Here is a 14,084-nt window from a genome sequence, read left to right on the forward strand (position 1 = left end):
AGTATCCCTATCCCTAAATATTTGCCTAACAATAGATTGCATTACAAAAAAATAAAAGTTACTCATTAAGGAGGAGTGTGATACATTGACTGATCAACAATAAATAAATAATAATTAACAGTCATTAATATTATCATTAGAATTGAGCACAAACAACAAATTTCACACCTAGATAATAATAACAACAAAAAGGGATGTGTGAGAGAGAGAAAGAGACAAGAATGACCAAATTTCATTCAACTAATAAATAAGTCATGAAAAACTATTCAGTTTATGATACCAACATTTTGATTACAAACTTTTTTCTTGTTGTTTAAAGTTAACAACACAAGAAATAATCAACAAAAAGAAAAGAAATAAAACAAATAATCACAATGTTATTAAAGATACATACATATTACATACTTTAATATATATATATATATATATATATATATATATATATATATATATATATATATATATATAATTCCAAGTAGAGCCTATTGTAACTAAGTAAATGAAACACTTGATTTCTCTTCTTATAAACCATATTGATAAACAAATTACAATAATGCACATTTATGAAATGCATAGATAAACAGAATTTCACATTTGTTCAATATACATTTACATAGATATATATTACTGCAAAAAACATTAAAGCTGATATACACAATATAAATAACAGTAAATATTGATCAATGATAATGAGACGGAGGGAGGGAGAAAACAAAAAGAGGAAAAAGGAGCACAACAAAGAATAAAACAATAAACAAAGTTAAAATAAATAAAAAATTTTTGAAACAAAATGAAGAGAAAAAAGAACAAAATAAAAATCATTATCCATGTATTCTCTTTTCTTTCTTTTTATAATTAATTAATTAAAATTAAAAATGAGCAATTGTACAGGACAATATTAAAATTTAAAAGAGAATGTATGAATCATTATGAACGAGCTGTATTTTGTGTATGATGCTGTACATTATGAGTAAAATAACCATTGCCAGTATTCATCATTTGATTAAAACTATTATTATCATCATTATTGTTACTATTCCTGTCATTATTACTATTATTATTATCAGTAGTAGTAGTAGTATTGGTATTATTACTACTAATATTAGTATTACAAGTATTATTTGCATAAATTTCATAACCAGAATTAGTATGTGTACGTTGATCAAATATAGATCTATTATTGTTATTATTATTATTATTATTATTATATATTTCATGCAAACAAATATCACAGGTCCAATGGGCATCAAGGGTACGAGGTAATCGAGTTGGGATACAAAGTGCATGAAATACACGATCACAATCCCAACAAAAAATCATTCGATCCTATAATATATGAAAAGATGGAAATTCACTATATATATATATAGTACAAGTAAGCACCAAATACATATGCTGGCATACTACTCAGAAGTTCAAACAGAAGCAGGTGGTTTTCTTAGGTGCCCACTCTTCGAGTCTTTGACTTAGAGATATAATCCACAAAGCAGTGGAGCAACTTTAGGAGATGCAATCTTATGGTAGCCAGTGACCAACAATAGACTCATAAGTCATTTGTTCCATCACGATCCTGGAGCTTATGTGTACCATTAGTTTGGAATCATAGTTTGCCACTCCCACCCTATGTGGACCCACTGTGTCTACCAACCCGTTTAAAGGGCCGAACATTCACTTTTCATCCTCTCAATTTCGTAAACATCACCCCGCTAAGAGAAGTCATTAATTATGACTTCTCTGGCAATGGTTGTATATGTATGACCATGTAAGAGCATTTCGAGGAGCGAGGACTCTCCCCACCCTCTATTATTTCAATATTATGATACACAAAAGCAGTCTTAAGCACCTAGGGAGAATTTACAAAATAAAGAGAAACCATATTATTCTGCTTTAATTCTTCTATCTTTATTCACATTTTACTTAAGTTTACTGATTAAAAAATGATTGATTTACACAGTGATACTATTATTGAGTTTTCTAACATCATCGTGCACTTTTCAAAAGTGGTGGATTCAAGACGTCAAGTTCTCCACAGATATGTAGTGAGGAAGGTACTGTCGGGACGATATTAGTAGCAAGATTGTTTGACTAAATATGAAAATAATAAACATCATTGTGTAATTAGACAAAAGAAATATGGTTCAGTGGAGAAAATTCTCTGTTAGTTCAAGTTACTTACTCAATCTGTGCCATAGTATACATAAACTGGTTTTACATATTGTAGTGTATAATAACACGGTGTTGTGTCGTCACCCGATACTCAGAGACTCGATTGTTTTCGATAAATTTGTCAAGTGATATGTGTAAAATCAATAATGCAAACAATTGTACATCTTGCGTAAATTAGATCACAGAAAAGGAAATTTTCTTCTTTGGATATGAAAAATTGGTTAATAGGTTACATATCTGGTGATCATTTACTAGAATTCGCAAATTTACAAAAATTGGGGACCATTGGAACCCAATTCAGTGATCTGAAAGTTGAGAGTTCACGGATAAAATCGAGTATCCTGGATTCGATCCCTAATACTGTCGTGGCTGCGCACTGATGAAGAGTTCAACACTAGATCGCTGCAACTATCTTATACTTCGTGGTATGTAATAGTTGTCTAGTTGGAATCAGTTTATGATGAGAAACTTTAAAAATCGAAACACTTGGTTATAAAAAAAACAGAAAATTGACTGACATTCAAGAAGAATTTAAAGCGGTAATATATACATAAACGAATGCGAGGATACATTATTCAAATAAAACACGTACCTCATGATCTTGATCACATAACCAACATGTTTTACACTCAATACACTGCCATGGATAGCGCATTGCAGCATCAATTACATGAGGAGGTAGACGTAGGCACGTATAATGTGCACTATGCCCACATCGAGAACATTGTAACATACCTTCTGGATGACCAATACGTGGATTCATATTATCATCACCTAGACAGTAATCACATATAGGCATGGATGCTGTTGACGTCGACAATAATCGTGAAGATGTGGATGAATTAATAGATGGACATGTAAGACCAAGTCGATCTGGACAGTGTTGTCTTTCATAACGTCGTTGCTGTGGACCTACATGATTCATTGTCGCTGGGGACTGTTGTGGTGGTGGCAGCCGAGGAAAAGAAGTATGACTACTGGGAACACTTGAGGAACCATAGGGCATTTGATTAAATATTGTATTCGGAGAATTCCAATTGTTTTGTGGAGATGATTGTAGCTGTTGTGATGACAAATAAGGATGGTGATGATGAGGATGAGAATAGGGAATATGTGAATGGATTTTATTACCAATCACACTATTTCCCAGATGTGAAATTGGAGAATTGAATGATGATGATTGTAAAGTGTTGTGGCGTTGTACAGAATGAATATTTGTATGGGGTAAATTATTACTACTATTGATAGTAGTATTGTTATAGTTAGCGTAATCAGTCATTTGAAATCTTGACGATGATGATGAATCACTGACGACAACTACTGAATCTATAGAATCTACAAATTTACCAGGTGTTATTGCTGATGAACATGATGAAGGCATAGAACACTGTGATAAACGTTCTGAGCCACTAGTATGATTATCCATGAAAGGCAACTTTTTCATTTCCACAGAGGTTAGTAAACTATTATTATTATTATTATTATTATTATTATTATTATTATTATTATTATCCTTATTATTATTATTCATCAATAATTCGCTATTATCATTATCGGATTCTATGGAATTGAAATGATTAACATGAACTTTCTCTTGATATTTCAATGGAACCGTTTGACTTGCAATTAGATCGATTAACTTTGGCTCTACAATTGATCTAGAGTCGATTGTTTTACAATCTATACGATTTATATTATTATGTCCGCGTTTGTTATTTTGAGATGATGGTGAATAAGGATTTGAAATTTCTTTATATCAAGAAGAATATTAAAATAGAAAAAGTATTGTATAATTAAAGATGAAAAATAGTGATCGAAATATTAATTATGATATACATATTCTTTAGTTAATTTGCTTTTTCTGAATAGCCTATCTATATATGACCATAGTTATAGAATGAGAAGTTTCTTGTGAACGGTATATGTCACAGGTTGAAATCATGAGTCAATTGAAGCTAGACCACCATGGAGAACCTGGAAGCACTGAACAGTCGTTTCGTCCTAGTATGGGACTCCCCAGCATTAACATCGTTGGATGCCGGCTCAGTGGTTTAATGGTCAAGTGCTCGCGCGCGAAACCAGTAGGTCCTGGGTTCGAATCTCGCGGGGTGCGGGATCGTGGATGCGCATTGCTGAGGAGTCCCATACTAGGACGAAACGACCGTCCAATGCTTCCAGGTTTTCCATGGTGGTCTAGCTTCAATTGACTCATGATTTCAACCTGTGAAATTTCTAAAAATCTCCACAAAACCCATTCTGATAACGGTATATGTATTTGACTTTCTATTCACTATATACGTGTGTTTCATCAAAAACGCTTGTGTATAATCGATTTAAATCAATATATTATGCATGTTTAATTCATTATTTGTTGTACTGTCTGAATATATCTTTCTAACTCTCTTTGTAAGAGACTTTAAACATGTTTCTCAAGTAATAAATGATTTCGAATTGAAAGGAAATTTATGTTTTGGATATATTGATGGATTTTTTTAAAACATATATCTTTCCTGTTTAACAAGATCCTATTGTTGTCATACTCTTCGTCACAAATGAATATAATAGATAGGCAGGTATACATTAGTATATACATTGATATTCTGATCGACAATAACACATGTCGTTGGTAAAACTGTAGTATAAATCAAAGTACTCGATGACAACGAAAAAATATTAACGCTCTATATTAGCTGATACTTCTACAGCAAAACTAGAAAATGGACCAAACAGGTAGCTATGAACAGAATAAAACACCTTCAACGTCTCCATCAGTGCAAACATGACATTATATGAGCATAAAAATTATTTGTCAATCAATCCAGTCTAAGTGAATACCATATGATTTTAGAAAACAAAAAAATCAGTAGTAAATATTAAGTGGGTAAGTGGATAACGCGATGGCATTTGAAGCGAACGGTACTGGGTTCGAGTCCTGGAGTGAACATCAACTCGGGTGCAGGTGCATCCATCTGACGAGTCCCAAATAGGAAGAAACGTGCGTCCTGAATTCCACTGCTAGCCACTATCCATCATGCCCCCAAATGCCCTGGTACGGTCGAGAGTGAGGAGAGTCCGCCCTCCCTCTCCAAATGTTCTCACATGGCCACGCGTATATAGCCTCTACCAGGGAAGTCCTACTCATTACCTTCTCGTGACGGGGGTGTTGTTTACGAAATTAAGAGGACGAAAAGCGAATGTCCGGCGCTTTAACCGGGTCAGTGGACATGGAGAGTCCACCTAGGGGAGTTGGAAAACCTTAATTCCAAACCAATAGTGCACATGGGCTACAGTATCCTGAGTGAACAAATGGCGTATGAACCAATCGTTGGTCACCGACTACCATGGGACTGCATCTCCTTACGATGCTCCACTGACTTGTGGATCAGACCTTCAGGTCGAAGGCTCCGGGTGTGGCCCCCTAAGAAAGCCACCTGCTTCTGTTTGGGCACCCGGGCAGTACCGCAGCTCTCACACAAATCAAATGAGAGTTGTGTGGCGCATATGTATTTGGTGCCTCCTTGTACCAATATCTATGTATTCAAATAAATAAATAAATAAAGTAGTAAATATTCAACTTACTGGAGTATTGTGACGATAAGATACTGTTGGATCTGTCATCTTGTTCAGAAGAGATTTGATATTCGTTAGGATAGTGGGAGGTCACTAATTTATCACGTGATTTCGACGAAGCAGTCGAACCTTTTTCACAACAAAAAGAAACAAGAACAGTTGGTGGTGACAACAGTAATACAAGAAACAGGAATCGTGTGATACATTATCAGATACAGCTCATTCAGTCAGTCGTCTCCAACGTAGGACCAGGCAAACATATATATCGGTCCAAGTTGCCACACCTTATTGGCACAAGATTAACACCAAATTCATAGAAGTAATATATAAAAGAGAGATTGTGTATAAGGATATAATGCAGGAAGGAAGAATTAGTTCGAGGAAAGAAAGATATAAAGCAATCTCAATCTCATAGTTTAAAGAAAGACAAAGAGTGTATATACCGACGCCATTAAGATCGATTCTGAGCCATGACAGTAGATACCTTACAATCCTTTAGGGTGATTAGTAAGCAGCCAAACTCCAGTCTTCTGAATTTTGCTGAAGCCATTGCCAACAGGCGTCAAAAACCTGACCTATGTATTCAAAAGGAGACGGTGGTTATTCTTTCCTTGCCCTGGTGACAAATATTCCTTCACTGCACCATAAAAAAAAATTTTTTTTATTTTTTCTTTTGCATTTATTACATCATTGACTCTATTTTATTTTTTCAACTATCTTTCAAATTAATAATCTTTCAACTGAACTCTACTCACTACATTCCTTCAATGTTATTCATCATGTAATCGATGGTTTCTAACCCACTTTTGAACTGTTGTCACAATTAATGTTGTAGAATATTCTTTCACATTAGGTATATATTTACAATATTCAGTTAGCAATTTGAACCCATTATGTAATTATGATTTTTAAATATCACAGGTTGTAAGCAGCTGACGAGAACCTACGAAATAAAATGAATTCATGCTATTCTGCTAGAATCTTTGTTCTTGCTCTTTTCACCATGTCAGTCAGTCATTCAGCTACAACGTAGGACCAGGCACATTTATGCATCGGTCCAAGTTGCCATACCTCATTAACACAACAAGATGGACACCGGATTCATAAAAGTAGTTAATTCACTTGTAGTAATATATAAAAGAAAGATCGCAATAAGGATATAGTACAGGAAGAAAGAATTAGTTCATAGAAAGAAAGATATGAAGCGATTTTAATCTCATAGTTTAAGGGAAGACAGAGTGTATACACCAACGCCATTGTGATCGATTCTGAGCCATGTCACCCACAGTCTCCAACAATTGGTTACGATTGTCACCAAGTAGTCTGCATCTACCAATAGGGCTCCGACCAGAAGTTAATGATTTCAGGGACTGATGTCATGATTTGGTTCGGCCACACCTAACTTACTTCCAACCATCCCCAACACTATTCAGCATTGCGCATCGTTGTCAACGCGTTCGACTACTTCACTTCCTATCCTTAGTTCAGGTGTTGACAAGGCCAGTCCTGGAGCAACAACTCGCATTTAGAGGAGACGAAACGCATCCCAAACATCCTGGCATTGTTGCTCAGTGCTACCAAAAGACTCTGAATTTTATCAGCATCTTCACCAAACAGGACTATATCAGCTAAGTATTCTAAATCGATATTTCCACCTCCTGGAAGGAGATCAATTACCGAAAATCCATAAGCTCTGACTCGACTGATAGTGTACGCCTTTCAATAACAGACACTGCCACAGAACCTCTCGGTCTACAGAATCAAATACTGCTTTAAGATCAAGAAAAGCTATCATTGTCGGACGCCGAAATGGATGTCTGTATTCTAAAACCTAAAGTCTAAATTCAGCCTGATTTTCTTGTGTTTGCAGTTGATAAGTCCTTGTTATGGGCCTGATAATAATCGAGGCTAGTATTTTGGACGCTATACAGATCTACTTATTCAGTATTGATGTACATTTGCATAGTGTGAAAGCTAGATCGCATAAGCAATTCCCCGAGAGATTAAACGAGTTCGCTTTCAGTCTTAAAAAAACCCATAAAAACACTAGTCATTCTAAAGAGAATCGTCCATAATGTGAATCTTTAAAAAGCACCACGATCAGACTTGGTACACAATGCCAAAAAGTGAGAACATAAAACTTTAGTATAATTATACAAAATCATCAAAAATCAAGTGGATCAAATCAATTTCCACATACCTCGATGTCTTCTAGGTCGTCCGCCACGAAGTCCTCCACCAATACCTCTTTCTTCACCAACCGGTACAACAAGTCTTGATGCTGAAGCAGATATAGGGTTTTGTGGTGTATAACCTGAATGTTGACTATGGTAATGATAACGAAGTCCTGCAGTAGATCGATAGCGTGACGAGCATACTTCACATACAAAGAAAGTTACAGTCGTAGTAGCTGTTTGAGGGTTAACAAATGTTTGCAAATCACCAACCACTCGTCCATTATTGGATTTATCAGTATTAGAAATATCGACTATTCGCATTACATCACTAACATTGGATGTATTTATGGGACTATTATTAGTATTATTATTTGGCTGATCGATATTACTGAAAACTGGGTTGACCATTGAACCAACTGTACTATTTATTGATGGAGTGTTATGAAAACTAACTGAAGGTACTGACAGAGGATTATAACGATTCATTGTATCACTACAGTTCGACAGTCTAGATGTATTAGGACGACGACCAGATGAAAACATTTGTGGACTACTTTCATGATTTTTCGAAAACTCCTCTATATGCATAACATAATCATTTGAATCGTAACGACGAGGTAACGATAAGTTGTTGAGCTGTTCTGATATTCGACACGAATCCATTGGAGATGATGATGAAACTATACATGAAGATGACATTGATGAAATGGACATATTGACTGTAGTTGATAATTGTGTCCCAACATTTGACTGATTTACATTCATTAAATGAGACCAATTCGCTGGTGTAGCTGACGAACGAACAAATTTCGACTGAGATAATAAAGGTGAACTACGGTCAGAGCTGAATTGATTTTGTATGGATGACTCATATATAGCTGACAAAGATCTATCATTGTTTACTAACGAAGAATGAAGATATAAAGAGTTTGATGACGTCAACGGATGAGACGATGATGAAAATAAATTCGACGTATTCAACCGATCGTTTAATGTATTACAATTTCCGAGTAATTTCCCTTCGTGTTTCTCATTCATTATAGGTGTAATAGGAGTAGCGTTCAACTGGAAACCGGGTTCATTATCGACATCCCAAGAATCTTTTTTCCATATACATGTACACAAACACACAAGCAAACATCAAATGTACGAAAAATGTAAAAAGTAAAAATGTATAAAACACAATATTATTATTAGATAAGTATTTCGTTGAATAAAAAAATTATATAACAGAACACAACCAAACACAATAACTGCATGAACCTACCTTATTGTGTAACGTTCTAATGGTGTGTGGGGCAATAATTGAATGCATACAAAACAAACAATTACTTCATATTACGAATATTGAAGCATACATAAGGCCTCAATATTTAAACCATATACAAATCGATGAAAAAACATAATCATTTGCATAAGATGCATCAAAGCTAGGAGTATTTTATTGGCAAAGCGGAACTAACGCTGGGCCAATGATAAACGTACAACTGCTTCAAGGTCACGGTGCATTTTTAAAATTACGGCTGGAAATTAAGTTCAGGAGTTAAGATTAAGACAAAAGCTATAATCCAAATATCTTAAAACGTATGTTATGAATCCTAGTCTTAATATAATAAATAATTTACCAGGCTTGGCTGTCTTCTGATTGGTCAGATGAATTAAGATCACAGGGTCGCTTGACGGACCACTCATTTTTTCTAATATTATCTATAAACTTTACATTAAGATCAAGATTGATAAAATAAACTTCGAACTACGATTGACTACTAGTTGACCACTGAGTTTAGACAAACTACTAAGCAACTGTAGCAGATTAATACAACGATATTAAGGAAGCAAGTGCACGGGACAAAGATAAAACTTGGCAAGGTCATCCATCACTCCGCTAGTATAGTGATCTAGCGATAAAATCACATGATAGTTAGACAAGAGACATTGTTGGTCTGTTCAAGAAATATGCTTAAAGAGGTAATTGATTATAGTGATACAACTAAGTCAAGTCTGTATATGAAAATTAGTTAAAGATTTTCTTTGTTTTGTTTAAATAAAAGAAAAGAAAATTCATGATTAGCATACTAATACAAATAGGTACAGAGAGAACTGGGGTACGTTACTGTAATTTTTATTTGCAAAATAGCTATGATACTGTTTGGATGTTCGAATCGAAGTAGAGACATTCTTCATGTGTTTATCTAGAAGCGCCTTAGACCAATGATCCAATTAACAATCCATTAAAGAAATGAATTTTCATCATATCAAGTAGCAATGTCGTAGGCTCATAAATTATTCATCCATTTAGTAACCTTAAATTCATGTGTACCATTAGCATGTACTTAAGGTTTTATAATACCTTCACCTGTATTCATCTTCATAGCGTGATGTATGCTATGACTGATATCTATTGAGTGAAACACTATCCTATTTTAGTGAAAAGAGTGGGTGAATCTTTTGAGAAAACAGACTTTATCGAATTTATTCTCAGGCACACACATACATGAATATAATGAAAATGTAAAGACAAAAACAGATAATGGAATTACCGTTGCATTCGTTTAGCTTGTCTCTAACAATTCCATAACGTTGAAGCCCTTTCCAACTATCACTCATATGTCTAGTACCAAGACGAGAAATAGCCCGACTACCACGACGTCCAACAGAAGGACTAGATTTAGCATAGGTATAAGATAGATCATCCATACGTGAATCGTTTGCCTGGGGTAATTGATAAAAGTGTATACGGATGGTTCGAACAATGGAGTGAAACAATTAAAAATGTATTAGACAGATAGTGCATCAAAAATATGCCATTTATGAGGACTATGTAGCATTTTTTTCGCTAACAGATTGTAAAATTGTCGAAATATCGCCGGTAATTTCATCTGGGTGATTTTAATAACTGGGTTGATACACTACGTTGAACACCTAGCAAAGAAGTCATGTTACAACTGTAATCTTCCAAATGTTCATATCTTTTGAATAAATGGTATTTTTGATTTTTTGAGCTTCGATGTACCAGGGTTATAATTGTTTAAGTTTAAATAGCTTGGTAAGTTACTACTTAAGCTCACCATGATTTGTAAGCAGAATTATTTGACTTTTAGCAATAAAGCTTCCTATTTATTCTTTGCCTTTTTTTCCTCTGTATAGTTGTGTTTATCGAGCGTCGTAAAAGGTGAACTAGAGGCTGAATCCGATAGTAGAACAAAACATAACATTAATGATAGTAAATAATTCACAGAGATATTTGTTGGGACGATACATATGACGTGTACGAACCTCTGAAGACAGGTTCGTGACATATTTAGAATTTGACCAACCTTCTACATCATACATACCAGAATACATTCAGAATAATTATTTGTGAAATGTGTTTACATTATGAAAATAACATTAGAAAAAGATCAGTTGTTAAGTCATCTTAACTCCAAAGAATTATAAAATGTGTAACAGGCACTGATATTATTTAAGCAATCACTGAGGTAAACAGATCTTAAGCCACCTTTCAACAACAAAATTCATAGGACACGAGTTGAGAAAAAGCCGATTCTCATGTGACTAGGTAAGATTTGAGTAGTCTGAATGTCAGTAGAGATCATTTAATGGAGTCGATCATGATACACACTCACTCAATAATGAACTAATAGCTAACATACGGATAGAAAAAGAAATCAGTTATTAAGTAGTCAAATATCAGTAGACTGAAATCACAAGTACTTTAGTTAAGTCAACGTTTCATAAAAAATTAGGAAATGTTACAAATAGTGATCGATCATTGAAAAAGCACTCACTTGAAGTCGACCTGAAAATGGACGGCCAAGGTGACGTTTCGTAAATCTTCTACCTCCTAAGCGACTACTGAGTGCAGGGAAATTTTGGGACGAACGATTAACTTTCTGATTGACGATTTTTCGATTATATTTTGTCACTTTCAATGAATATACAGATCGTGTTTTGCCTCTTCTTCCGTCGCCACTCATAATGAGACCATTATTACCTCCACCAGAACCGTTATTACCTAAATTCCCACCTCCTCCCGTCCCGCGTCGTCGTCCAGCAAACCAATCTGCATCACCGCCAACGTCATCATCATCCATGTCTTCTCCCAACTCGCCATCATAATCCTCTACGTCATAGTCCCGGTTTTGATTATCATCATCTTCAGATACATTATCTAAATCGTAGGTTTTAGTATAATCTGATTTATTTGACATTATATGATTATTATTGCTATGCTGTGTATCCTGACAATCATCTTGTAAATCTCTACAATCGGATATATTGACATTATCAGAAGTTGTCCTATGATTTTTGTTTGTACGTTTAGTCATTGTCAACATTCCATCAAACGATTGTGTACTATCATCACCAGTGATGCCACCAAAAAAGCCTGGAGTATTCGACGCCGATCCTCCAATTCGACCATTTAAAAAGCATACACTATCCTGACTTCGATCACTAACAATATAATCATGTTCTTCATCATCGTGTAACATGGATGTTATTATTGCTGAGTTGATCATTGGATCATGAGAATAATCACCATGATTGTCATAAAGTATTTTTCGTTGGAACGAACTCGAGTGGACGTTGGAATTGTTTGTTCCAACAAAACCTGAGTGCTGTAATCGGTTAGTTGTACCGGTAGAAATGGTTAAGTTACTACTATTATTATTAGCATTATTTCCTGTTGTATGACTGACAGACACTCGAGGATTTAGAACATCCAAGTAGTTAGCTAAACTTGATGGTATTGAGAGACCAGCTATAGCATAAGCTTTTCTTGTAACAACAGGAACTAAACAGGTTGGAAGAAAACAGAAATAAACTGTATAACACTAAATCGTGTTATATAATTATATATAGGTATATCGACAGACTAGTAGTTATAAATATCGATTTTTGAGGCCCACATCAAATACTTATGTTAAGGCATCCGAGTAGTAGCAAACTAACCGTCAAACCTAAGTCTGTGAACGTGATAAAAAAATTCATGTTATTTACATAATGCTGCCAGTGAAACAGGAAAATACATGTTTACTCGTTTTATTTATCGTCTTGAGAATCGACTTCTTGAAGCTTCAGAATAGCATTTAAATGCTGCCTTTAGATTACTTATTCAACAAACGACATTTGGTATTAGATAACTGACTAGCCAATAAATAGTATAATTCAAATAATAACCTATTATCCACACCATTTTTGTACAATTTCAATGGTTATTATATTAGTAAAGCGTATCTGTACCAGAAAATAGCAAAAAATTGTTCTGTACAAAGTTAAACATGTACACCGCTAGATACCGGCTCAGAAATTGTGTTTGTGGGCGAAGTCGGAGGTCTTAAGTTTGATCGTCAGTGGAGAAATAGTGGATACTCACTGTCATTAAGTCCTATACTAGAATGAAACAGCTATCCAGTTCATCTAAATCTCCAATAACTGTCTAAATTAAGTTGTTTGGTAATTTTATTAATGTTCAGTTACAGGTAATCCATAGATGATACAGAAAAAACTGAAACGCGACAGATAAAAATGGAATTATATGTACTATAGAAATGGAGCAGAAAACAGTCAATCAATCTATTGGATTGTAGCTAGCAGTGCGATACAAGATATGCATTTTGTACAACTTCAAATTAGTCATCTGAATATACCTGCATCTACATAGTTGACATTCACACTAAGACTTAAACTCAGTGGGTATCGTTTCAAACGTTAACACGTTATCCACTGATTTATTGAGTCCAGATAACCATCAACTTGTTCAACTGATCGGTATTCATAAACATTTGAAAATCCCCATTATTGACATTCGGAGTTGAGTCCGATAAATCTCTATTGCCAAGTAATAATATAATACTTGTTGATTGATATTAAATACAATTAACCAATGATTTAATACATCAAATTTGCTTCAAAAAAATAATAGAACATGCAAATGACCTTCCATGACATTTATTCAGAGAACAGCAATAATAGCAAAATTTACCTAAGTCAGACGAGACTCCCAGAGCTTTCAATCCATTCTGTAACGTACACCAAAGTTTTTGATTAGCTGTCTTACGCTTCTTATGGGGTGACTGGTAGTCCAAATGCCAACGATAACGAGGAAAACGTAAGTAAACATGTGGATCTTTGGATGGTGATTCTGTAAATAAATCAATTGGAATAAAA

General features: G+C 34.6%; 1 protein-coding gene across 1 annotated transcript in view; it reads right to left on the minus strand.

The window, feature by feature from the left end:
- Positions 1-471: 471 nt before the first annotated feature.
- UBXN7 (UBX domain-containing protein 7) overlaps positions 472-14,084 on the minus strand; it is a 54,083-nt gene continuing 40,470 nt past the window's right edge. Inside the window, exons 12-18 of the mRNA XM_051212347.1 lie at positions 13,900-14,058; positions 11,702-12,708; positions 10,454-10,625; positions 7,937-9,013; positions 5,746-5,865; positions 2,759-3,915; positions 472-1,326 (exon numbers count right to left, since the gene is read on the minus strand). Of these exons, the coding sequence (XP_051072525.1) occupies positions 928-1,326; positions 2,759-3,915; positions 5,746-5,865; positions 7,937-9,013; positions 10,454-10,625; positions 11,702-12,708; positions 13,900-14,058 (4,091 nt within the window). The 3' untranslated portion in view covers positions 472-927. The remainder of the gene's footprint in view (positions 1,327-2,758; positions 3,916-5,745; positions 5,866-7,936; positions 9,014-10,453; positions 10,626-11,701; positions 12,709-13,899; positions 14,059-14,084) is intronic.

The sequence above is a fragment of the Schistosoma haematobium genome, chromosome ZW (genome assembly GCF_000699445.3).
Source record: "Schistosoma haematobium chromosome ZW, whole genome shotgun sequence".
Taxonomy (NCBI): domain Eukaryota; kingdom Metazoa; phylum Platyhelminthes; class Trematoda; order Strigeidida; family Schistosomatidae; genus Schistosoma; species Schistosoma haematobium.